The sequence below is a fragment of the Callorhinchus milii genome, unplaced genomic scaffold (genome assembly GCF_018977255.1).
Source record: "Callorhinchus milii isolate IMCB2004 unplaced genomic scaffold, IMCB_Cmil_1.0 Scaffold17, whole genome shotgun sequence".
In the NCBI taxonomy this organism is placed as follows: Eukaryota; Metazoa; Chordata; class Chondrichthyes; order Chimaeriformes; family Callorhinchidae; genus Callorhinchus; species Callorhinchus milii.
In genome coordinates, this window is record NW_024704758.1 from 7,592,459 (window position 1) to 7,617,103 (window position 24,645).

The window sequence follows — 24,645 nt, forward strand, 5'->3', positions numbered from 1 at the left end:
ATATAAATGGCAGGTAAAATATGACTGACTTTTTTTAAACTCAGAGAGCTGTTATGATCCGGAAATACATTGCCTGAAAGGTGGTGGAAACAGATTCAATAATATCTTTTAAAAGGGAATTGGATTTATACTTGAAAGGGAAAAATTTGCAAGGCTCTGGGGAAAGAGAGGGGAAGTGGGACTAATTGGATAGCTGTTTCAAAGAGACAGCACAGGCACGATGGGCTGAATGGGCTCCTTCTGTGCTGTTGGATTCTATGATTTGCTGAAGTAACCAGTTATTTGTTTTAAGTTTTCATGCAGGGTTTTACTGTGCCTCTGAGTCATTGTCCTGTGCGTCACAGAAACAGAACTGGAACTCCTCAGGTGTGAAACCGATCTCAGCAATGACAGAAGTAGCAGCATTGCAATTGGCCTTAGTGCCCGGTGGTAGGCAATGGAAATACCACTGATTTCCTCGAATGTCTGGAAAATTGAACTTCTAACCTTTGCAAGTCTTTCCATCGGGCTGCAGTGTGAATCCCACCGGGCAGCTACAGCGGACGCCTGTGGAAGTGTCTTTGCAGGTCCGATCACAGCCACCGTTGTTAACTGCACATGTCTCTGCAGATTGCAGGAATGTTATTGGGAGTTTTGCATCATTTTCTGTGCATTTATTAACCAACCTCTGAACATAAGTAGACAAAGCTGTTAACACAGTTACTTCAGAACAGAACCTGTAACACTCATTGTAAAAGTACAGATTAATGCATTTGAAAATCCTCAATTTACTGAACGCATAAGATAAAAGAAGCTAAATGGAAGATGTTAAATGTTAGTACATTGGAACTAGTTTAAGGCAAATTGTGAGATCCAGCCCTATTAAGAATATAAAATATTTACACCCATTATTGTAATATCAATAACACAGCAATATCAAATTTATGTTCAGATTTTCTTCTTCTTTGACAAATCAAACCCAAAGACCTGGGTTCAATTCCTGGTAGGACGAAACCTTGGGCAAGTTTCCTTACTCCACATGCCTATAATCCCTCAAGAAAAAAACAATAATTGGTCACTTCAATCAACAACTGTTTGTGGACGCCGCTGTGCGCAATTGGCTGCCACGTTTCGCCCACAAATATACAGACAATTCACTTTACAGTAAATTCTTTGAAGCGCTTTGAGACATCTAGAAGATATGAAAAGCGCTATATCAAATGCAAGGATTATTATTATTATAATAAATCTGCTCACCAATGTGAGGGGTGCCATTAGGAAGATGTTTCCTACCATCTGTACTAAGTGTCAGAGTAAAGCATTCCTTTTACATATTAGGGCAAGGGTCAGAGACTGAAAAAAGTTACATCTGCGCTGCCACAAGCCTCAAATTAAATTCCTATTCAACCAACGAAATGTTTTAATAATAATTTGGTCACTCAATCCATGACTGTTTGTGAGACACTGCCTGTGTGCAATCGGTTGCTGCGTTTCACCCACAAAATACAGTCAGTTCATTTTAGAGTATAATTTGTGAAGCGCTTTGAGACATCTTGAAGATGTGATAAAGCATTATATCAAATGCCAAGATGATTATTATTATTATTATCAACCGTTTCTTGATTGATGCCATGTTTTAGAAAGGCTGTCTGCTAAATTTATGAGAATTTCTCCACTGTAAAGAAGAAATATTTTGTTAGCACATATCTGATTATTGGAATGCCCCACTCTGGCCAACACTCTCCAAAAAGCAAGAGTCCAGGACAATTGATGTGAACCAAGTTTCCATTGAATGCAGTGATAGTTAATGACATTCTTCTGTAAAACACTGTGACATGGAAACACCAAGAAGACTGCAGAAAATGTATTTTCTTAAAATGATTGTGGATGGAGCATTAGGTTATACATCTGCGGCTTCATGAGTTTAATAATTAAAACTCTTGCCGCCCACATCCTCACCAAACTCTTCATGTCCATCACCCAGTTCTCGCCAGGCTCCACTGGCTCCCAGCGAATCGATTTCAAGTCCCTCACCTTCACCTATAAATCCCTTCACGCCCTAGCAAAAATGTTCAAAAAATGGATTTCGTACTTTGAAACCCAATAACCTTTCTAGCCGTTGCGATTATCGCAACACGTTGTGAGGTTTTGTGGTTGTGGAGCGATTACGTGTTAGTGGTGCACTGCCAAGAGGATGCTGACAGGTATTATTTGGCAAGGGATAGACGAGTATCAAACTGGTTAGATTTTCAAAGCGTTATCAGGCAGCAAGCATGCTGTGCTGAGGGGAAGGGTGTCGCTGTGCAAAGTTCCAGCAGAGAAAGCGAGGCTTGCATTGAGAGGGTAAAGACAGCAAAGAGAGGGGGGAAAAAAAAGAAACATCAACCATTGCACCAGAAGGTTTCTCGTTTACCCATGAGCAGGCGCCGCTTCACTCGGGTGTCCACATCAGCTACTGACGTGGTATTGTATTCAGAGCTCTCAATTGCAGCCTCATCTCTCTCTATAATACAAGCAAGCACAAAATAGATTGCAATTGGTCAAACCAAAGCAGAAAGTGTTGCCTTAACCCCACCCCCCCCAACCCCCATCAACCCCTTTCCCCAACCCTCCACTGTTGTGGGAAGGCATCTAAAACTATGTACGTTTTTAACTCCTTGTCTCCCATTCTATTAAAGTACCAAATCAATAACTGGCCTGATTTGTAGCAGGTTTCTTCCAGCCCCTCCCACGCACATACACACGCACGCACACATACCTTCACCCCACAATGTTCTTTCCCCAATTTGATTTATTCTATTTTCCTGATGACATGTAGTGTCTAGGCTTCCCCTTTTTGGGGGTCAAATACGAAAGGGTCATAAAATGAGAGCAGTCAAAAACGTACGGCTATCCTAAGAAAAAAAACTTGTCTTGAAATAAAACACACAGAGAAGAAGGCATTCAAGAGCAACAGAAAGTGCTGCTGCGACTTGGGAAGCAGCCACCTCTACAAGCTGAGAAGCAGGTCAGTCAGAGATCAGCTCAAGCAGCTGCTAAAAAGGGCTCGGTGAATGGAGAACAGAAAACGAAAGGCATGCAGGGAGCAAATAGTTACAACAGGGCTCATTGCTCGATCATCCAAGGCTGATCAAAATAAGTTTATAAAAAGCCAAGCACACAGTCTTTTCATTCAATAGTTTTGCGGAAAACAAACCTCCAACAGTCTGAACCCAGAGCTGGGGTTGCAAAGCAAGCGACCGCTGTTTTGACATGCTGCCCAGATTTCTTTATAAGATGCAAATGGTTACTGTCCAATTTGCAAATAGTGGAAACCATTGATTTTTTTTAATAGGAAGGAAAGGGTTTTGCGGAGGTTAGAGTCAATGTAAGGAGAAAGAACAGATTGTTAATTTGGCTTTGGACATAAGCACATTTCTATTAGGTGCAATGAGTTAGCTGAAAAAAAGAACATTGCCTAAGTATGTCTCCCTACATGCATCTTGTTAGTGCGTACATACACAAACTGCATTGCTGGATCAAAGCTGGCAAACTGTGTATCGCCTGTGATGGAGTTGGCTACTGTTTAATCCCCATTCAGCGAGAGGTCTCAGCTCCTTCTACTCTACATATACGACTTGTGACAATGCATGGAACGGTGGTGGCGTATGGTTGCAATAGAGATCATTGCTCAAGGATGGCTGTGATTTACATTGAAAAAACTCAAGTGTTGGCTGCAGACAAGAGACGCAATCAGGAGTCATCACCAAAGAGAAGCAGCTTAAAAAAGAGAAAAAGGAAATCACAGATGAACAGAATTAGTGAGCATAGTAAGCATTTGTGAGCGAAGCAAATAAGTTCTCAGACTTTCTGTTGCCTTTGCATTGCCCTCTTTAAGGTAAAAGTCTTCAAAATATGTAAAGCATAGAGACAATACAAAACCACTTTCATTTTATTGTTGACGTATAAACAAGAATTTAATAAAAACATTTCACATCACTGATAAAACATTTATAGCAACAGGACCACTGTAGTTTAAGGCATGTAAAAATTATTTTAGCTAAAATCTGTATTTTCAAGTCTCTCCACATAGTTCCATAAATATATGATGCTAAATACTAACGCTCTTAATGTTTTCCCCCAGCAGTTTAAGTTACGGGGAATTGGGGTGGAGAGGAGGTAAAGAAGGGACATAAATCTCCATTTTCACAATGTATGGTATGTAGCAGCTATGTAAATAATTATGAATAATCCAAGTCTTCAAGAACCAAAAAACAAACACCTGGAAGTTGTGTAGTGAAATTGCACCACAATTTCAGTGAAGTCCTGGCTGGCTTTATAATGTTAACACAATTGAAAGGGAAGAGCTGCTTCAGAGAAACGCGAGCCAGAGCGACACTCACCAACACAGATCTTTCCATCTGACAGCAAGGCGTACTTCTGGTGACAGCCGCATACCGGCCCCTCTTCAGTATCATCGCAGGTGTGATGGCACCCACCGTTTCCATGGTTACACGTTACTTTTTTTTAAAAAAAGAAACAAATGCACGAAACATCCGATTATCAGTTATTAAAACCGCATTAATGTCAACAGCGATAAATCTATAAGGAGAAAACAGAGGTCCGACGATACAGTCACTGTGGGCCAAACGCCCTTTTTCTGCTTCAACAATGCTACGATTCCATGATCAATTCAATGTTTTTATTGAAACATTTGTTCAAAGGCCCTGATGGTCTTAGAAATTGATCATGCAGGATTTTGAAAAAAAATATTATTTTGGAAGACATTTATTTTTTAACAGTTCAGTTTAAGACAATGGGAGTTTTTTTCTGACAGATATTTTGTACCAATATGGGAGCCAAGAAATTTGGGCTAGGATTTGTCATTGTGAAGGGCTGCATTTCTTCCCTGCTTCTTTGAAACAGACATTGATACAGACGATGTTTAACCTAGAACTCAGCTCCACTCTGCCAGACCTATTGTCCCACATTTTACTACCCAAACTGCTCTGCCAGAGAAATCACTCAAAAGCTACACGTGTGAGCAACTGTGCAACACCTTCCATCAAATACAAGGGTGAACCATTTACATAGAAATGTGGCCTTTTACACCACAACCGACTTCAATCAGGGACCTGTCTGGGCTGGTTCGGGACGTTGGACAATCTAGGGGTTTGCGGAAATCTCACGAGTTTCTTTGTCGTGCGTTAGATAAGCCATTTGCAAAACAGAAGCAAAAAGGCATCCGTACGTAAGCAGCCCCTCTGGTTTCTGGCCAGCTCAAACCCAGGCCTGCATTCACACGCCACTCCTCCTTTCGGGGTCTCTCTGCAGATGTGGGCACAGCCGTGGTCCTTGTTCATGCAGCTCATTCCTTCTGGAGAGTGAGAATCCATCGACGGGAAAGAAATACAGAAAATAAGTAAGCTGGTTCAAAGCAAACCCTGTGGTACAAAGTATTCCAAATTACAACCTCGGCTATTGCTCACGCAGGCCTGCGCTCTGTGTTATTTTCATTTCTTAAAATCTCTTTATTTCTGCTCGGCAACGTGAACGGTATCAGTGGTGAGAAAGGAATCACTTCTATATGTTTCGCTCCCAGTATTAGTGCAGCTCCCTCTATACTGTCCCGTCGAGCACCCCCACATTACACCCAAAATGAGTAGAATATCAATCCCCAAAATGGCTTTCCTTAGTCCTATCCTAAGACAATCACCCATTGCCAGTCTCCGGGGAATAGTTATTATTACACCAAGGCAGCTTTGACCAACAGACGTCATGCTGCTAATAGGAACACAATTGCGAACAGTTGTAGAAATGTATCACTCCTCCATTGTACAATTATTAATAAGAATACTTGCATAACAGTTGATGTAGCATCTTAAAAAGCCAAAATGTCTCAAAGTGCTTCAGGTAATAAAGTAAAGGTCAGTCAGTGACTGTTCTGCAGTAAAATGTAGCAGTCAGCTAGGAATGTCCCCCACACAGCAACAAGATGATTAAACAATGAATCTACTTTATCCAGGACAGGGGGAGAACTGAACTCCCTTTTCTGCAAAGAAGGGCTATTTTCTGCATATCCAGCAACATATGTTTTTTTTTCCACCATGAGAGTTAATTGTAGTCAAGAACACATGATGCGTCTCCAGGGTTTGTCGGGTTTCAGTGCAAGTCTGTGGCTTGTTTGAACAGTACAAGGCAGATTGGCGCAGTGCTAATATCGCCACCAGTTTCACACAATTATTCATATCTGACAGAGCTGGGGTGGGTGGGGTGGGGGGGGGAAATCTCAGTCACTATAGCAACACACTTCATTAGTGGGCCTATAAAGTTTGAAAATGCACCAGCTCCGGATAATAAAAAAAAATGCCATGTTAATCTCTAAGATCCAGGTCCATCAGTCAAAGTGATAAGTGCTCTCGTAGCACTCTTTCATTCTCTCAGTTAAAGGTCTCAGTGTTTGACAACAACGGTAAGATAAATGGTGAGAGAGGGAGGAAAGGAAGGAAGAGTTTTTTTTAAGGTCGGGAATTCTATTGTTCAATAAATAACATTTATCCAACGAGGAGAAAAATACTCATCATTTAAATAAAGATCCAAACGCAGACATGGTTATAAGGAAAGTACCAGCACAGGTACTGGTAGCGGAATAATAATACTCGTCAATGCATCTGATATAGCAAATTATGTTGTTTAGATGTCTCAAAGCACTTCAAAGAATATACTGTAATGTGGATTGATTGTGTATTTTATGGGTGAAATGTGGCAGCCAATTGAGCACAGCAGTGTCCCACAAACAGTTGTGGATTCAGTGACTAATTTGTTTTTTGAACAGATTATTACCCCTGGAAAGCGATCCGCCAATCGACTAACAACTGGGTTTCTACTTACTGCGAGGTAAGCAGAAGCATGTGGAATAAGGAAACTTGCCTAAGGTTTTGCCCGGCCCGGGAATGGGCAGAAAATGCAATTTAATCTGTGGTTTTATATTCCATCAACTACTACTCTGTTATTTATGAACCTCTGAACAGAATAATTTGACCGGCATGGAGTAAAAGCTGGTCACAGTCTCAAAGCAATCGATGTGAGAAACTTGTGGTCTTTATAACACAGGACCTCTTTCAAAACCTATTCTGCCCTCTGCTACCTCAACCAATTGGCTATTCTTCACATGTGTGCCCAGACAGTGAGTGGTGCCAACTGTGTCCATTGGGAACATCACAAACAAACGAGATCCTGTCCTCACCTGACATCCACACACTTTCCAGCACTGGCTGATTGTGATCAGGAGCAGAGACACTATTTTCCACACCCCCCCCCCACCACACCTCCCTAGTACAGGATGGCTGAATTCTAACACCCCCACTGTCACCCGGCTGAGCTTGTGATGGAACCTGGATCCGTCCATCTGGCACCGACCAACTCAACCTCTTTGGAATCAGGAGCCTGAGCCTTGGTGCTGCACATCCTGAGATAATTATCGAGCCTCCACATTGCCATTGGCTGCTGCATTTGGCCCACAATATAATACAGTCAACTCACTTTACAGTATATTCTGTGAAGCGCTTTGAGACGTCTCAAAGATGTGATAAGACACTATATCAAATGCAAGGATTATTATTATTATTGCCACCCTTACACTGATAGCTACCTGCTATCGCATCCAGTCTTATATGAAAGGTACACATGAAAAATATAGAACAACAACAACAAAATTATATTTATAGAGAGGCTTTCACGTCGGGAGGACATCCCAAAGCGCTGGCAGAACAATGGTGATGAAGTTTTACTCTGCATAAGGAACCTCACAGATTTAAACTTGAATCGCAGAAAACTGCAGATAAAAATAACTGCAATCATATAATTTTTTTCATAGCATTTAATGGACATAATGCACGTTTCGCCCACAAAATACACAGTCAATACAATACATTCTGTGATGCGTTTTGAGACGTTTCAAGGTGCTGTATCAAATGCAATTATTATTATTATTATTATGAATCTAGGCTTGTTGGGAGTTTGGCACTTCATTGATTTGGCTGTTTTTGCCTAACATAATCATTTACTGCAAACACAATATTTTAATTTTGTTTTAATTCAGACACTTTCTTTTGAGCTGCACCATTCACTCGGTTTCTCTGATCGACAGCATCGGTTGTCGGAGATTGACTTAAACTGAAAAAACTCAGGCACCCAATAGCTTGAGTTTTATGATCTGTTCATCACCTGTCTAATATACACCTCGCACATTCAAAGTTTGCCCTTGGTATGAGCTGAGTTAATACATTTTACATAAAAAACGCTCTTCTCACTAACAGAACAATGATGACTGCACAGAAAATTAAATCTTCATTTGCAACTTGACATTTTATTGGATCAATGCAACATGAAGTCATGTAACTTTGCAGTATGAAAAGTAGAAGTCTAAACAGAAACTGCTCTGAAAGATTTTGGGGCCAATATATTCGCTTGTGGGATGTTATGTTCTTTCAAGAATACCCATTCCTGAGTATTTCTGCCTTTTTTCTTATAACATTACAGCACACTAACAAATCAGCACTATTTTGCTGAAGTCCACATCTCTTATTAAGTAATAATAATCCTTGCATTTGATATAGCACCTGTATTTGCAGGCAAAATGTGGCAGCCAAGTGCGCACATTAGTGTCCCACAAACAGTCATGGATTGAATGAATTTTTTCTTGGAGGGATTTTTACGCTCGGAAAGCAATCGACTAACAACCAGGTTCCTACTTACTGCTAGGCATATGGAGTAAGGAAACTTGCCTAAGGTTTCATCCTGCCTAGGAATTGAACCCGGGTGCTCTCACTTGTGAGACGAGGGTGCTGACCACTACTCTAAGCACTCCACTGTAAAACCTGTCTTTTCTCCACTAATAGACCATTGGATTTATTCAGTGACTATCAGAGACGTACAGACTGGAATATTCCAGTCAGTGATGAGTCAGCAATGGCTCGGACCTTACAAATGGTTTCCATGCGCCAGGTTGGGGAGGGTCGAAATCAGCCTAGAGTCGCCTAACTACTAGCCCCCACTGGAGGCATTTGTGCACAGACACCAGGTGAGCCCAGCATTGGGCTGCAATCATTAAAACCCTCTAAGTACCGTGACTGCAAAGCTCAGCTTTGAAATCTAATCAGGCAAAGGGCAGAAGAGGGACATCAGCACAGTGACATCTTGTCAACAGGCTGCACCCCTAAGGCACAAGGCAGCAGTGAAATTATATTCTCAGGAAGCAACAAAACTCTTTGACAAACATAACCTCCACCCCCACCACCACAACAACAACCTAGCATTAAGGTTAAAGTTGAGGAGTGTATGGGAAGCAGCCAATGGACTTTCTACTTGTCGGATGACAAAACAGCCCCTCTGTAAACAGATCAGTTTCTCAATCCAATAGACGGAAGGATGTTGGATTCACGTACAGATGTCCTACACTAAAAGGATACAGAGTGTACGAGGGTGCAGAGCGGAGCACAAAGCAAACTGGATTTTCATCGATTTTGCAAGACCCTACGACTGTGTTTCAGCAACATATTCTAAATTCTTGAATTCCACTAAAAGGAATCTTGATGTACAATAGGGCTACATACTACACCTGATCACTAATCTACAGGCTACTTGGCTCCTTTCCCACAACGTGAACTCTACCAATGGTCTAAACAGCACAATGGAGCCTAAATCCAAGAGAAGAAAAGAACCCAACTTGAAAGCTATCATCTACTATTCTGCTGTCCATCACCTAACTTCACTACATATAAACTCCCAAATTAGCCTATTAACTCGCCATGTTCTTTCAACAGCATCCGGCTGTTAACAAGATCAATCAAATCTTTCAAATGCCTGAGGGACATCAACCACATTAAATCGTTCATTCCCACTGGATAAAGTCTAAACTTCCTTTCAACTGTGTGTCCAACATAGAACCAAACCTTGCCAAGCGAGCACCAGTGCCGAGGGTTTTGAACCCCTCCAAATCAGTGTGATCTGAGGTTGTGTGCAGTCAACACTGCAACCTCCGAATCATGATCAGTTTAACACGCGCGCGTGTGTGTGTGCGTGCATGCATGAATTGCCATCCAATACCTTATAGTCCAAAACCACTGCCTTCCACACAGGTGTACGTACCACTGACCCCAGCAAGCATCCCCATCATGTCAAACACACCAGAAGAAGCTATTTTAACAAGTACTAATCAGCTTGAAGGCTAGATCACAAGGCGACAGGCTGTCAAACTGATTTGGCAAAGTGTGATGCAAGGGCCGTGAAGAATTCTGTTTATTCTTCCCAATCATTTCAGCTCACATTTTCAATGCATAACCGGCGGGCTGAGTCTGCAGCATGCAGGCATCATTTTGGTCAGCAGCGTGTCTGACACATGCAGAAACCCATCACCACACTGAAGAGTATCCAAATCAAACATAATTCCATGCATCCCACCTAAACATGGAGATTCCAGAGATAGATTGTTGGAATGGAATAAGCACTCTCTCCCGGGAGGGACTCATCCTGCTTACCTAATTTCAGAAAGTATTAGGCGCAGGTTGGAAGAGCCAAGGCTTGGGGACCCCAGAGTGTACGTTGGTGTACTGCTGAAGTCTAACCAGTTACTTAGCAGGATTAGGTCTGAGGTTCACATTCGCTGCTGGTGCTGGGATGCTGCTCCCTTAGTTGGGTGGGAGGAAGGCAAAGCACCAAAACAGAAACACGCACAATGAGGACTCGCATCCGTTTCCAAGTTACAGATTTTCTGTAATTTTTGAAGGTATAGACCAGCCAGCAACGTCAGATCACACTGCTGGGTGTACTCAGGTTAGATGTGCGGGTATTTAGAGGTGGAGTGGGTTAGTGGCCAGGCACTTAGGTCTATGATACACATACCTTCCGAGCGATGAATGCACGTGTGTTGGTTATCACTGAGGAAGAATCCGTCCTTACATTTACATTCATAACTACCCATTGTGTTTACACATGTGTGTTGACAGCCACCATTGTTAAATGCACATTCATCGACATCTGAAAGGTAAAAAAAACACATGTATTTAGTTTATTTACTGTTAGACTGTCGTTCAGAATTTACTCAATTTCAGACCAATAATAATCTGAAATTTGGACTCCACAGTTCATATTCTTTGCTATATCATTAATTCATAAAGACAGTCAATAGATTTCCATCTTGTCATTTAACAAGGATTCAGTACTTTGGTGATAAAATATTGAATTGAACTCGCTTAGTTCAAACCTCTCCAAAAGCTACATTGGCTTTGCTCCAAATACACTACCATCTATCATTGTCAAGTTTGGTATTTGGATCTGTTTCCCAGGTTCCTCTCAACGTTGCCAGAGTATTAGGACAAACAAATCAAACTATTTGAAGCAACGACTTGCCACTTTTTTTTAATAAAGTTCTCAACTTCAGATGGGGTGATAGGGAGACTCTGGCTGGGCAGGACTGTTTTTGGTGATTCTTAAAAAAAAATAGGCTTCCAAATTAAGGCTGATTTGATGAATTTTTCACACCTCTGTGACATTTTAAGTTTCAAGACAATTATCGTGTCTTACAGGCTAGCACAAGGTGGGACTTTGGGCTGAAGCAATCTGGAACCTAAATAGCCAAGCTGGAGATGCAAACAGGCCTCCAAATACACTTGATATACTTCTACGATTGACTAAAAGTAATTATACTGAATATCTTCCACCTTTTGGAGAGCGATTATATTGGTTGTGGATGTACTTTTGAACCTAGCTATAAAAACTACACATGTTTGTGCTGTACAGACAAGTATTGCCAGCTCTCAAAGGAGCAAGCCTGCAACCTAGACAGTCTTAACCTGCCTTTTTGACTAAACTGAACGTGGAGGTGAATTAGTCAGCCATCTAGACCATCCTGCTTTACTGGCTGAAGGACACCACAGAGGGTGGAAGGTAGCAGAAACAGTCATATTAAGCAGGGAAGAAAATAATAATTAAATACATTGAAAAGACATAAATCTTGCTGCCTGTAAAGCCCAACATGTATTTGGCATTATTTTCCAGATCAAATCGGAAACACATTTTTCAGTGCCCAATCTTTCCTTTTATTCCCTTGAAATAATTCTGTGCCCGACTTGACCCACTTCTGTAAGATGCAGTGACTGTGAAAAAGGCTTGGAGCCAATCATCAATAAAGTGTCACTTCACTCCTAACATTATATCTGTTGGGTCAGGCGTTAATCTTAAAGAAGACACAGAAGCTTCTCAGATGAACCAGGGAGACCTTTCTGCCTTACACCAATTTTCTCGCCACATTTACTGTAATGAAAAGCAGATGATACTTTATCAAAGTTATAACGCGCAACATTTTCATACCACTTGCTATTAAATTTAATCTAGTCGGGATAAATTTCATGCAACCTAAAGTTACCTTTACAAGTTACCTTTTATTTTCAAGTTTCATGTTCAAACAGAGAGAGAGAGAGAGAGAGAGAGATACACACACACACACAAGAGAGAGAATGAGCTGCCGGATGTACAAGAGGACGCCCTCTGATGATTTGTTCCCATTTGTATAGCTGAAAGTCTGAATTAAACTTCCACCCATTCAGCGACACCACTCACTTTGAAAGACTATCCATAAAGTGTGGCTTAAGAAATTAGAATGAGGTTTTTTTTTACATAAATGTGTTTGTTTTGGGGGGGTGGTTTCCCCCCATGCAGAAACTTCAAACAAAAGGCAAGACTTCTGCTTTGAAGATTTGCCTAACTTCACAGAAATCGAGAACAATATCAACTCTTTTGAAGGTATTCTTCACAGTCAAGAGACGGTCCAGCAACAGTTCCAATTGAAAGCAAAATTGTGGTTTTAGAACTGTTTTCTGATGGTTAAACCCCCATAGAGACTATCTAAATGTGGTGTCACAGTAAGTGGATCAGGGTGTTTTATGGTTCCACAGTCCTTTCACTTTAATTCAACAAAGATGTCCCTTTTAAACACGTTTAACGGACCCCAGTAAAAATAACTAAGAAAAGCAAACAAAATCAGTTGGATCCTTGTTACAGACGCACATGTACAAATAAACATTTTTTTAAAAAAGGAAAAAGAATGATACATTTGGTGCCGAGGCCAGGTTTAATGGTACTTTCAAGATATCTTATGCTGCATTTTATTTTTCAAAAATCGCTGGAAAGTTTGCATCCAAACAAATGTAAAATAATATCCCATTTAAAGAGGAATTGTTCGGGGTGGGGGGGTTGATAAATGATTTGTATAAGATTGGCAGATCAGCTGGTGGTGCATGAGAAAATAACATCCAAAATGTTTTTTGTAGTCTTATCACGTTGAAATGTCTCAAAGTGCATAAAATACAATTACTGTCAAGTTTAGTGACTGATTTTTGCAAGCAAACATTATGCACAGTAAGGTTCCACATACAGCCAGGAAGGAAAGTACCATCTTATTTGAAGGATTGTTGGTTCGGGCACTGGGAGAAACTCCTGTCCTTTTTGAAAACAGTACTGCAATTGGATTCCCAACATTTATTTCAAGAACAGGCAAAAGGGGCCTCCGTTTAAAGTCTCATCCGAAACACAGCATCACCAATAAAATAGCACCGCCCTCATATTGTACTGGGGTTCCAGCCTAGACTAGGAGCTCAAGTCCCAACCGGGGTCTTGAACCCACAACCTTCTGACCTGGAGTGCTGCCAACTGAGACAGCCTGGCACAAAAATTATTTCTGTGCGCAATTCGACGATGACAAATTCTTCTTACCCAAGCAATTGTGTCCATCATGTGCCAACATGAATCCATCATAGCAAGTGCAACGATAATTTCCTGGAATGTTAATGCATTCGTGCACGCAGTCCCCATTGTGCTCGTTGTCGCATTCATCAATGTCTGAGGAGCAGGACACAAGAAAAACCAATGATGGATGTTTGCTGTTAAGAAGGGACAATGACACAGCCCAAAACTGTAGAACTGTTACAAAAGCCATTTAAAGACATATTAATCTCACTTAGAACCCCTACATTTCCACCCCATTCCTAATAAAAAGGAAAAATGTGCTTAAATTGAGCCAGGCACGGAGCCTGACAGAGTTGGTGTGAATGGGTAATGTCACAATGTTGATGTAGACACTGTACAAAAGTGATGGACTAGCAGCTATCACAGACACCAAGAAGATTACAATTCAACAGCACAATGACAAAACGATTCAGACTTTGTTGCTAACTTACTCGGTGGAAATAGTGATCAGCAGTTGTAGAATTAACAGAAATCAAGACCAATAAGTAACAAGAAACAGGAGATCCTTAAACAAAAGAATGATTATAACACTGTCAAAGTATAGTAATTCATCTGAATGAGAAATGTATTCCTAACGGGAATTCTCAGTGGATGACAAACTACTGTACAATAGACAGGTATATTATAATCCCTTCAATTCTGTATCAGAGCAAGGGGCCAGAGATAGATGCACAGAGTTGTTCAGACAAGATCTCTCTCAAGAGTTCAGAATTACACCAAACTCTAAGCTCCTGTTCTGTACAGGATCTGATTTCTTAAAATGATAGAAAGTCAAAACCTCAGGTCTCTCCTCAGCTGTGAAATGAGGCTTTTCATTTAAACCACAAACATCAACTGTTACATGGAGGGGAGTGGGGTGGTGTGGGGGGAGGGGAAGAGAGCTTTGGCTTTCCCTCGACTTTCTCAGGCAAGTTTATAGCAAACTCCACATTCTTGGCCATGTGAACAATAATAAGCTCATAATAAAAGCATGAATAAAAAACCTTAAAATAGCTCACGCTTCAAACTTCCATTCCTAATTTTGAGAACTCTGCTGGACAGAGTTAAGAGTCCTGTTGCTCTCGCTCAGTCAGCAAATGCACATGGGTATGTGGTATTTAGCCACACAGAGAAGGACATTGTCAGGGTTAATCTGTATTGGGTTAGCTAACCCCAGTGCTGGGCACTGAGGTTAGCTAACCCCAGTGCTGGGCACTGAGAGGGCATCAACATTGCTAGGTAAGAAGGGGAAATATTACTAGACTTTTTTGCTCACAAACTATACAGTCAATTGAGTTTACAATATATCCTGTGAAGCGCTTTGAGGCATCTCAAAGATGTGATAAGGCGCTGTATCAAAATGCAATGCTTATTATGATTAGACTCATTACTGATCACCATCCAGGCTTGTGCTGTACATTCGCAGACTGTTCAACCAAGCAAAGTGCTATTTCCTGCAATGGGCTGAATGCAAAGCAGCGAGTGAAAACTTTGGTTGATTTCTTTGCCCCTTCCCCTCACCCCCCCCCCCCCCCCCCCCCCCGCTGCCAGGGGACACCAAGGACAATTTTTGCACCTCCCCCACTCCCCTGACTGAGATCAGCAATCTCTGCACTGACCAGGGAGTGAACCTTGGAGCTTCCCAGTGGGGTTGATCCTGCGCTGATGGCAACAAAAAAAAATTGAGTCTTTCAAGAGAAGACGGAACAAAATTGAAGGGGCAGAAATATAGTGAAGTACCAGTATGCAATTGAGTAAAAATAAGCTTTATTAAATATGTGAGATAAATGGAGGTGAGTTAGTTTTAAGCTCAATGGATAACACTGGAACATTTTCCCTTCTGTCATACAGCAACATTTTTAAAAACTACATTAGTTGCCACATTTACCTACGTAACAACATTCCCTTAATTTCTACATACTCTTATCCTGTAAAGCGTTTTCAGAAGTTTCTTTTAAGTGAAGGGTGCTGTATCTAAATGCAAGTTGTTGATTTGACTAAAGAGAAAAAAAGTCAATATTTACTTTTCCTCCCAAAATGTTACATTAATAATAATAATATTCCTTGTACTTGATACAGCACTTTATCACATCAATGTGACATACCAAAGCACTTCACAGAATATATTATAAAGTGGATTGATTGTGTATTTTGTGGGCAAAACGCAGCAGCCAATTGCACACAGCAGTGTCCCACAAAAGGTTGTGGATTGAGTGACCAATTTTTTTTATTACTATTGTTAATGAATGAATGAAAGCAACAATACTGCTGGTTATAATCACCTTCACATTTCTTTCCATCCCCCTTATATCCCGGCTTGCATGTGCACTTGAATAAGGTCTGCGTGTTCTGACAGATTGCATCAACGTGACAGTCATCAGTTCCTTCTGAGCATTCGTCAACATCTGTAAGACAAGTGGCAAGTACAGAGAAACAACCTGGGAGCCAGGAAGAGCTCGAGGGAAAACAGAAGTGAAATGTCAGTCTCACCTCTTCATACAAACAGCATTGCCAGTGAGGCTCGCACTTTAATGTGGAAAGAGCGGTTTGACTTCCAGCTATAAAAGCAGGTTATTAAACCCCACGATACATCAGGAAAAAAATAAAATCACAAAAGTAAAGTCTACAGAATGGCCTCAGGCAGCTGTTGGCTGAACCGCGGCACACATTCCTGTCACAAAGACACAAGTCACAGCATTTGGTAAATATCAGCCATCAAAACAACTCATTAAAGGCTTGGGTTTTTTTCAACCTGGTGACAGATGGGAAAGGGAACTAAATTAAATTTCCTCCAAAAGGCTACAAGCCATTCAATAATCAAAAGCAGAGCTGAATCAAGCCCAGCTGACACAGCTCTACACACACACACACACACACACACAAAAAGACAGCAAGATCACATGAGCAACCATTATAGGAGCAAGCTATTACTGTACATGATGTATGGCATTCTGCTAAAACATCCCATTACAAAGCAATAAAAAAATGACTGCAAAGCAGTGGTAGAGAAAGAATCCCACTTTAACAAAACCCACATTGTCAAAAGCATTTATTTCATGCCCGTAATTACAATTTACAGAATGACAGCATGTTATTTGATCTGACTAAACGATTACAGTTATGATTTTATATCCTACAGGAATATCATAGCTCCTTTATAGATACACACACACACACACACACACACACAAACAAAAGCATCTATACTCAATCTAAAGCAACCCTTCATAGCTTTGCACAAACGTTGTTCGAATTGCCCACAAACTCAATGCAACATACAAGTAGTTAGAATATTTCACATTCTCCCCATTTTATTAGAAGAAAACTAGTAAGTCGAGACATTCTCTGCACTGTAAATCTGAAAGCCAAACAGACAGACAGACACACAGACACACAGACAGACAGTGGGCAGTTTCATTCTGTAGCTCACGTCCCAAACAGCATTTATTGCGTGTGTTCTTTGATCGCCATTAATCTTTTACAAGACTATCCTCAAACAGACCAACACAACTTGAGAAAATACCTTGGCAACTCTTAAAATCACACACTGAACGCATTTACTTATTTTATATATAAAAATATACTTACACACACACATATATATATATACATATATATATATATATATATACATATATATATATATATATATATATGTATAAATAAAGGTTGCAAATAAATTGAGAAATAAAGAGAAGGAAAAGTAATCATAAATTTGCTTCAAACCCACTCCAATTTCTACTTGGAACAGAAATCATCTGCATCCAGAGAGAGAGAGAGAGAGACAGAGAGAGAGAGAAAAGTGCAAGAGACAGAGACAGAGAGACAGAGAGAGAGAGAGAGAGAGACGCACTTGGGTCTCAGTGATGTGAAGAAGGAGCAGGAATCTCACACGAGCCATTGCAAACTTACCTTGAATTCCAGCACTTCCAAAGCTTTGGCGAGTGTTTAACAAGAGGAAAAACAAATAGAAGTGCCATGTAAAACAAACAGCCCCCATGATGATACGAGTCGATCCTTGGTGTCTCTTTGCAAAGACGCAATTGAACTGAGAAGTAGGTGGTGGGTGGGTGGGTGGGTTGTCCTGAGTTGTCAGCTCAGTGCTGATGGATTCGGTGGGGTTGTTTATTATACCAGCCCTTTAGCCCCTGACGTCATTGGGGTAATGGATTGAACCCAAGAACTGGTCTAACTTCTCTCTCCCACTAACTACCTCGTTGCATTACCTTCCAGGGGAGCTGTCAGCACTGTGCTGATGCTGCTCTGTCTCCATCTGTGTGCACTGTACTTACTGTCTGCACACCTACTCTACTGTACTTCCTGCAGCCTACTCCCAAGTCAGCACATTGCACACACACACACACACACTCACTCACACACATACACACACACATGCACTCACTCACACACACACACTCACTCACTGTGCTTTCTTCCTCTTCTCTCTCTCTCTCTCTCTCTCTCAGCATGTGGTGCCCTGGATTACAGTACTGGCCACTTCCCATTTCAACCCTTTCCTTTCATTCCCTTTCTCTGCTCTCACGCGCTCCTTTCTTTGCAAGGGCTCCCATTTCCATTTCATTTCCCAAACTGCTGTATTTTCATCTCCCCACCGCCCCCACCCCTCCTCCTATTTTGTATTTTCTCCCTCTTATTTGTATTTTGTTTTTGGGACGCTGTTGTGCGCAATTGGCTGCCGCGTTTTGCCCACAAATATATAGTCAATTCACTTTACAGTATATTCTGTGAAGCGCTTTGGGACGTCTAGAAGACGTGAAAAGCACTATATCAAATGCAAGGATTATTATTATTATTATTAATAAGTGACCGCTCTTCAAATGTGACCTCAGCCAGTAAATTTTTGGCTTAGTAAACACTCGTGCGAGAGGAAGGGGGGGCAAAGCTGTGCCCAATTTCATCCCCATCTGAGCAAAAGCACTAACCAGCCCAGCTACTAAATAATGTTCAGCAAAGATTCCTTAACTCTCTCTAACCCAGTGGCACTGAGGTTTTCTGCATTTGTAGCACTCCAACTGCTGGCCCAGCTGGGGGTCACTAACCCAGCACATATCTAGAACAGTCCAGGTCTACAAAGCTCAATTTTACTCCAGGCAATGGCTGGCTTACAAGATGATGATGATGATAGTGATGAGAGGGGGTACAATTATGTGCTTTCAGAATCACACGCACCCTATTGTCAACCAACGAACATGATGACAACACACACCCCTGTAAACTATGTTCAGACACTGCTCAGCTGGAAATGAAGCTGCATCACATACCAATATTTCTCACTATAAGAGACTGAGTAGTGAGAGAGGAGAATTTACAAGAGAAGTCACTGTCCTGTACAATAAGAACAGAGCCTCCTTGTGGCGAATCTCCAGTTTATCCCCTAAGCAAGGTGAAGCAGTAGAAGGTTGTGCGTGCTTGAATATATCGTTGAAAAGGAAAAAATTGCAAGACTATGGGAATGGGGGAGTGAGACTAATTGGATAGCTCTTTCAAAGACCCAGCACAGACCCGATGGTCCGAATAGCCTCCTTCTGTGCTGTAGTATTCTAGGATTCTAAGGTTAATGAGGAAAGTAGAAAAGTCCAATTATATTTTAGAAGACCTTTCTAAAATGATGAAAAATGCTTTGACTCTACAAAAAGTGTTCTCGCTTTTCTTGCCGAAAATCTACCACACATTTACTGGACTAAGAGGCATCTGGTTGAACACAATAGCGAAAAGAAGATTGAAGTTTGAGATTGAACCAGATTTTTAAAAAAACAGCGATGTAGATACAAACAAGCTCCCTCGATTCAGACATCTTATAATTCTTACTGAACTTTCCAGAGTAGAGCTGACCTGGACTCTGTAAATTTCACTAGGTCAGCCCTCGTTGTTTGAGATTTACAGAGAGACGGATCCACTCTGAGATCAAACAATGGATTGACAGATGACATCCCCAAGTGTCTGTGAACCCACATAAACAAGCAGTACAAACCATGCATAAGGTCATGCGCTGGGGAATGGCAGAGCTAATGCACTATAAATAATACCAGCATTTAGATTAACACCTAATGCATCTCACCAAACCTCTCAAAGCACTTGACTTTGAAGTGGAGTGATTTGTTGTAGACTAATGCAGGGCTAACATGCATCAGCAATAGCCCATAAACAGGAAGGAGATGAAGAAGCAATGAATCTGTTTTTCCATTGATTTGGATGGATTATTGGTCAGGTGCACACCCTCCGTTTCTTCAAAGTTGTGTCGTGAAATCTGTAATGTCCACACTCGAACCATGAGACTGGATTTAACATCTCACATGAAGGATCACACCTCTGCCACTGTAGCGCTTCCTCATATCTCTTCTCCTTTCCTGAAGTCACTGATATGTGCTGGGTGCTGTTCCACAGATAATGATTGCCTGATGATACTTCTCCCAAGTGGTCACAACTCATGTGTGAGTTAAGACAACGAACGCCAGTGAGTTATTTAACCATGAGGGGGGCATCACAATGAAGCCTGATCCCATTTTGCCCACAAAATATACAGTCAATTCACTTTATAGTATATTCTGTGAAGCGCTTCAAGACCACACAAAGACATGATAAAGCACTATATCAAATGCAAGGATTATTATTTATTGTTATCTCAACCCCACATGCACACGTCAGCTGCAAAGGGCTGGGTGTGCGTGGGGGGTAGATAGCAATCGGAAACCCTAGCTAATATCTTCCCTTCTTAAGCCCAAGGACAACAGGCCAATTTCACTGCCCTCAGAGCTGGTCCCACCAAAGATTACTTATGAAACATTTTACCGATGGCTAAAAGAGATCCACATCCCAATAATACAGAACCAAGATACTTTGCCATAACTTGAACATTGAAGTTTTGTTTCTGTGAGAGAGAAAAACTGGGATTAAATGACATTCAGAAAAATGGTCTCAACAAGAATTTTTAAAAAGAAGCCTGGTCCAGGTTTGCCAACGTGGAACTTAAGTCGAAACTTTGGCCAGAGTTGACAAAGTTTAAACTCATGTTTCCCCTCTTTCCTGTGGTCGACAGTCAGTAAACCAGGAGAAAACATGTACCTTTTCCAAGCATGTGATTGCTGTGTTTACGTATGAGAAAGATGCATTTCCTAACCTGAGACCCAGTTGACTGTAAATTGGGAACACATCCTTTTGAGATGATGCCAGTCAGGACCGCCATCTAATGGACAAATGCAGTTGCAACAATGACGCAGAGCTCAAGTTGGCTTAAGAACGAGACCAAGTCTCAGCTGGTTTGTAATTGACAGGGGGAGCAGAGAACAGTGTGTAAATCGGAAATGTTTGAAGTAGATATTATTTCCATTTGCATATAAGTGGATGCACTTCATTACACACACGTTGTGCAGAATATTACGTTCCTTGAATCTGGAATGGAATGTGCACTCTCTCCGGCGGTATACTGCTTATCTAATTCCAACAAGTACTATAATAATATAATAATCCTTGGATTTGACATAGTGCTTTTTCACATCTTCTAGAAGGATTATTATCAGGCGTGTGGAGTAGGGAAACTTGCCCAAGATTTCGCCCTGCCAGGAATCAAACCCAGGTTTCTCGCTTGTGAGGCGAGTGCGCTAACCACTGAGCTCCAGGACTCCGAGGCACAGTACTAGGTGCAGGTTGACAAGAGCCAAGATTTGAGGACTCCAGAGTGTGGGTTGGGAACCTGCAGGAGCTAAGAACACATAACTCGCTATTGAAAGTACTATCTGGTAAGCTTTCCTGTTGCTGGTTCAGCTCAGACTACAACAACAACAACAAGATTCCATTTATAAAGCGTCTTTCACGTCAGGAGGACGTCCCAAGACTATCTAACCCATTAAGACTTCGGCTTGCAGCGTTAAGAGGAGCTGAGTTAGAAGAACCCTTGCTCCTAGTTCACTTGTCTGCCTGGCTGGTCTTTCATCTGCAGTGCCCTGGAGTGTAGTACACTTTATTTTAGTGCAGAATACATGCCTGCATCTCTTTAGCCTAGTTCCCACTTCCCTTTCTCCTGTAAATATCCATTTCAGTTTGTCAGGAAATCCATTGCAAAGCAATCTAGCCTGAAATCATCCATGAGGCGCAATCTTGCAGTACTGCACCTTATTGCGAGCACATGTCCTCCTTGCAATGCACCGTTAAAGGATATCGTTTGAAAAACAATCCTCTGCATCAGGGCTCATTTACACAATCACCCCCGTGAATTTATAAACTGGGAGTCTAACAGTGGAGGCTAATATGAAGGAGTTACAGTAGGATTTGTAAGCTAACGAATTCCGGATTTGCTGTGAACAACCTTATGGAATTCCAGCTTTGCAGAGTTCCAGATGCTAGAACATAAGAACTAAGAAATAGAGCAGAAGTAGGCCATTCAGCACCTCGAGTCTGCCCCGCCATTTAATAAGATCATAGTTGATCTTCTAACCTAATTCCATTTACCCGCCCTATCCCCATATCTCTTAATCCCTTTAGATTTTATCAATCTCGGTCTTGAATATGTTCAATGACTGAGCATCCACAGCCTTCTGTGGTAGAGAATTCCATAAATTCACTACCCTCTGAGTGAAGAAATGTAGCTAGTTCACAAGACTCGGGATTTGATATTTACGAATCAACAAAAACTTGCATTTCTGTAGCATTCCTCACACAGTGTAGCATCCCAGGGTGCTTAAATCTGACTGGAACTCCCACAAATTAGACCCCATTGACAGAGACAAAAGTCCCTGAAACAAAAGTGTCTTGCGATTGGAATGGGTTGCTGTTGAAGGTGCTTTGATTTTCAGCATTTCCAGGTTTTATTTCAGATATTCAGCATTCAAAATGTTTCCTTTTCAATCTCTTTTCATTTAATGTGACAGTGACAGGATCATAAAAGCAACTGAATCCAGACATGACATTCACTAAGATATAAATGTTAAGTGTAAGAGACAAAAAAAATACATCCAGTGTCAGAGAAGGAGCTTTACAAACACTCTGCTGTAATTCTCTATGCAGGGAATAAATTATACACCATAGGTTCACTCAAACCTCAGTTGTGTTGAATGGAAAGGGTTCAGACTTAGTTCAATTGACTTGAAGCCTTATTTCCTTTCATATTCCAACATTCAGTGAAGGAAGTAGAGGACAAAGTCACATCCTGAGATCCTGGAAACACAACATTGTCATCTTACTGAAAGCACTTATATTGTTTTAATTTGTGTACCAATCAAACAATGGGAAGAGCAATCCCAACCTGAGAGTTTTCCCTCTCGAGTGATAGTTCTCACCAATCCACACTTAGTATTCTCCAGAATTAGGTAATCAAGAGAGACAGTGCATATGTAGGTATGGAGACCAAACAAAAACCTCTCAAACCCCGGCATAAAATAAATCTGTATAGCTGGAGCTCGGGTTCAGTTTAAGATACAATTCACAAATCTATTTCTGGTCTTTACCTTGTCTGTCCAGATTTGTTTGCTCTCATAAAGGACTCCAGGCAAATTCCTTTCAAATACCTCAGGAACATTTGAATATTCCTGTCTCAGGACTATCCATTCTCTTTCAACCAATCAGTTTCCCAATCTGGATATTATCCACGACAGTAGATGGAAACATATTATTCTTCAATTAGATCTTAGACTGTTCCAGCATTACACTGACTCTTTGTTATACTGAATCTCAGACACTTCGCTGATGTATGCTTTATACCCATTATATTTAAAATGCAATCATCTGTTGTTTGGCAAATGGAGACAGCTGCCACTAAGTATTCACTGAGACCAATGATCCTAACCCAGCCAAATCTTGTCAGGTGGGACAGAAAAGCTAATTAGGACATTAAATCCACAACAGTTGCTAACCTCAAAGCAAATCCTTGCATGATGGATTGCACTGGGCAACAGAGAAAAGGGAATAATCCTCAACACAACCAATTCTAGATCTGCAATGCCTTTCAACTTCAGCTAAAACATATGCTCGTCTCTGCTAAATGAAATCTGCCTAATTTTATCGATCAAAACCTATGAAATCCACATTGAACGTTGTTAAGGCAGTGAAATGCCAACCAAATCAGGGGCAAGGGTTCAGCCATAGTTCACGAGCAAGTTCCTTGGAAGAAACCCCTTTCTCTTTTTGAATAGTGCCATGGGATTTTTTAACGTCCATCTGAAAAAGCAGAGAAATCCTTGGTTTGATGTCCCATCCGAAGGACAGCTTCTCCAACAATGCTGCACACTCCCAGCACTGCATGGAATGTGAGACTAGTCACCACTGATGCAGCAGGTCCAGTATTAGGTTACTCTCCTAGTCTCGAGAGTAAACTTCAATCACACAACGTGAAATGACACTGTACGCACAAAACGTCCGTGTTGTGCAAGTCAATCATCCCAGAATAAGGACAGAACCAGGAGTTTATCGTTTTTACATTACATCTTTATTAAATACAAAAACAGTATCACAAGTGTCTATAAAACTGCAGTCATATGAAAGCTGTTCGGTCACAAAAATGTTTCATTTCATAAAAAAAAGTGCACAAGCTCAAAGACTTTGGAACAGATATTGGACTCATGTTAGTAACTGAGCATTCATGGAATGTTTAAACCCAATAAATAAATAAATACCAACGTTGAACAAGACATGTACAGTTCTGTCCAACCTCTGTACAAAAAGAAGCCTCATAAGTGTGAATTCCTACATGGTTCTTCATTGATTTGTAATAAGGCACGACTACGTTTCCAGGTAAATCTCACACAAAATTCAGATTTGGCAACCAATATTCAAGAGTTTTACCAGAAAACCAGATTATGCCAATGGTATGACAGAACTATTAAATATTAATATTTTGCCCAGATATAAACGAATGACTTCGTAGCTGATCTCTTGCTCTACATGAAGCATCTG

General features: G+C 41.1%; 1 protein-coding gene across 7 annotated transcripts in view; it reads right to left on the reverse strand.

Moving 5' to 3' along the window:
* Positions 1–18,118, reverse strand: part of scube2 (signal peptide, CUB domain, EGF-like 2) — a 41,788-nt gene extending 23,670 nt beyond the window's left edge. For 5 of the 7 annotated variants that reach the window (XM_007887572.2, XM_007887568.2, XM_007887571.2 and 2 more), the window contains exons 1-8: positions 17,653–18,118; positions 16,023–16,145; positions 13,729–13,854; positions 10,861–10,995; positions 5,210–5,335; positions 4,362–4,478; positions 2,393–2,482; positions 487–603 (exon numbers count right to left, since the gene is read on the reverse strand). In XM_007887572.2, the coding sequence (XP_007885763.1) occupies positions 487–603; positions 2,393–2,482; positions 4,362–4,478; positions 5,210–5,335; positions 10,861–10,995; positions 13,729–13,854; positions 16,023–16,145; positions 17,653–17,740 (922 nt within the window). In that variant the 5' untranslated portion in view covers positions 17,741–18,118. The remainder of the gene's footprint in view (positions 1–486; positions 604–2,392; positions 2,483–4,361; positions 4,479–5,209; positions 5,336–10,860; positions 10,996–13,728; positions 13,855–16,022; positions 16,146–17,652) is intronic. The other 2 variants (XM_007887574.2, XM_007887570.2) reach the window with 1 other exon arrangement.
* Positions 18,119–24,645: the final 6,527 nt, after the last annotated feature.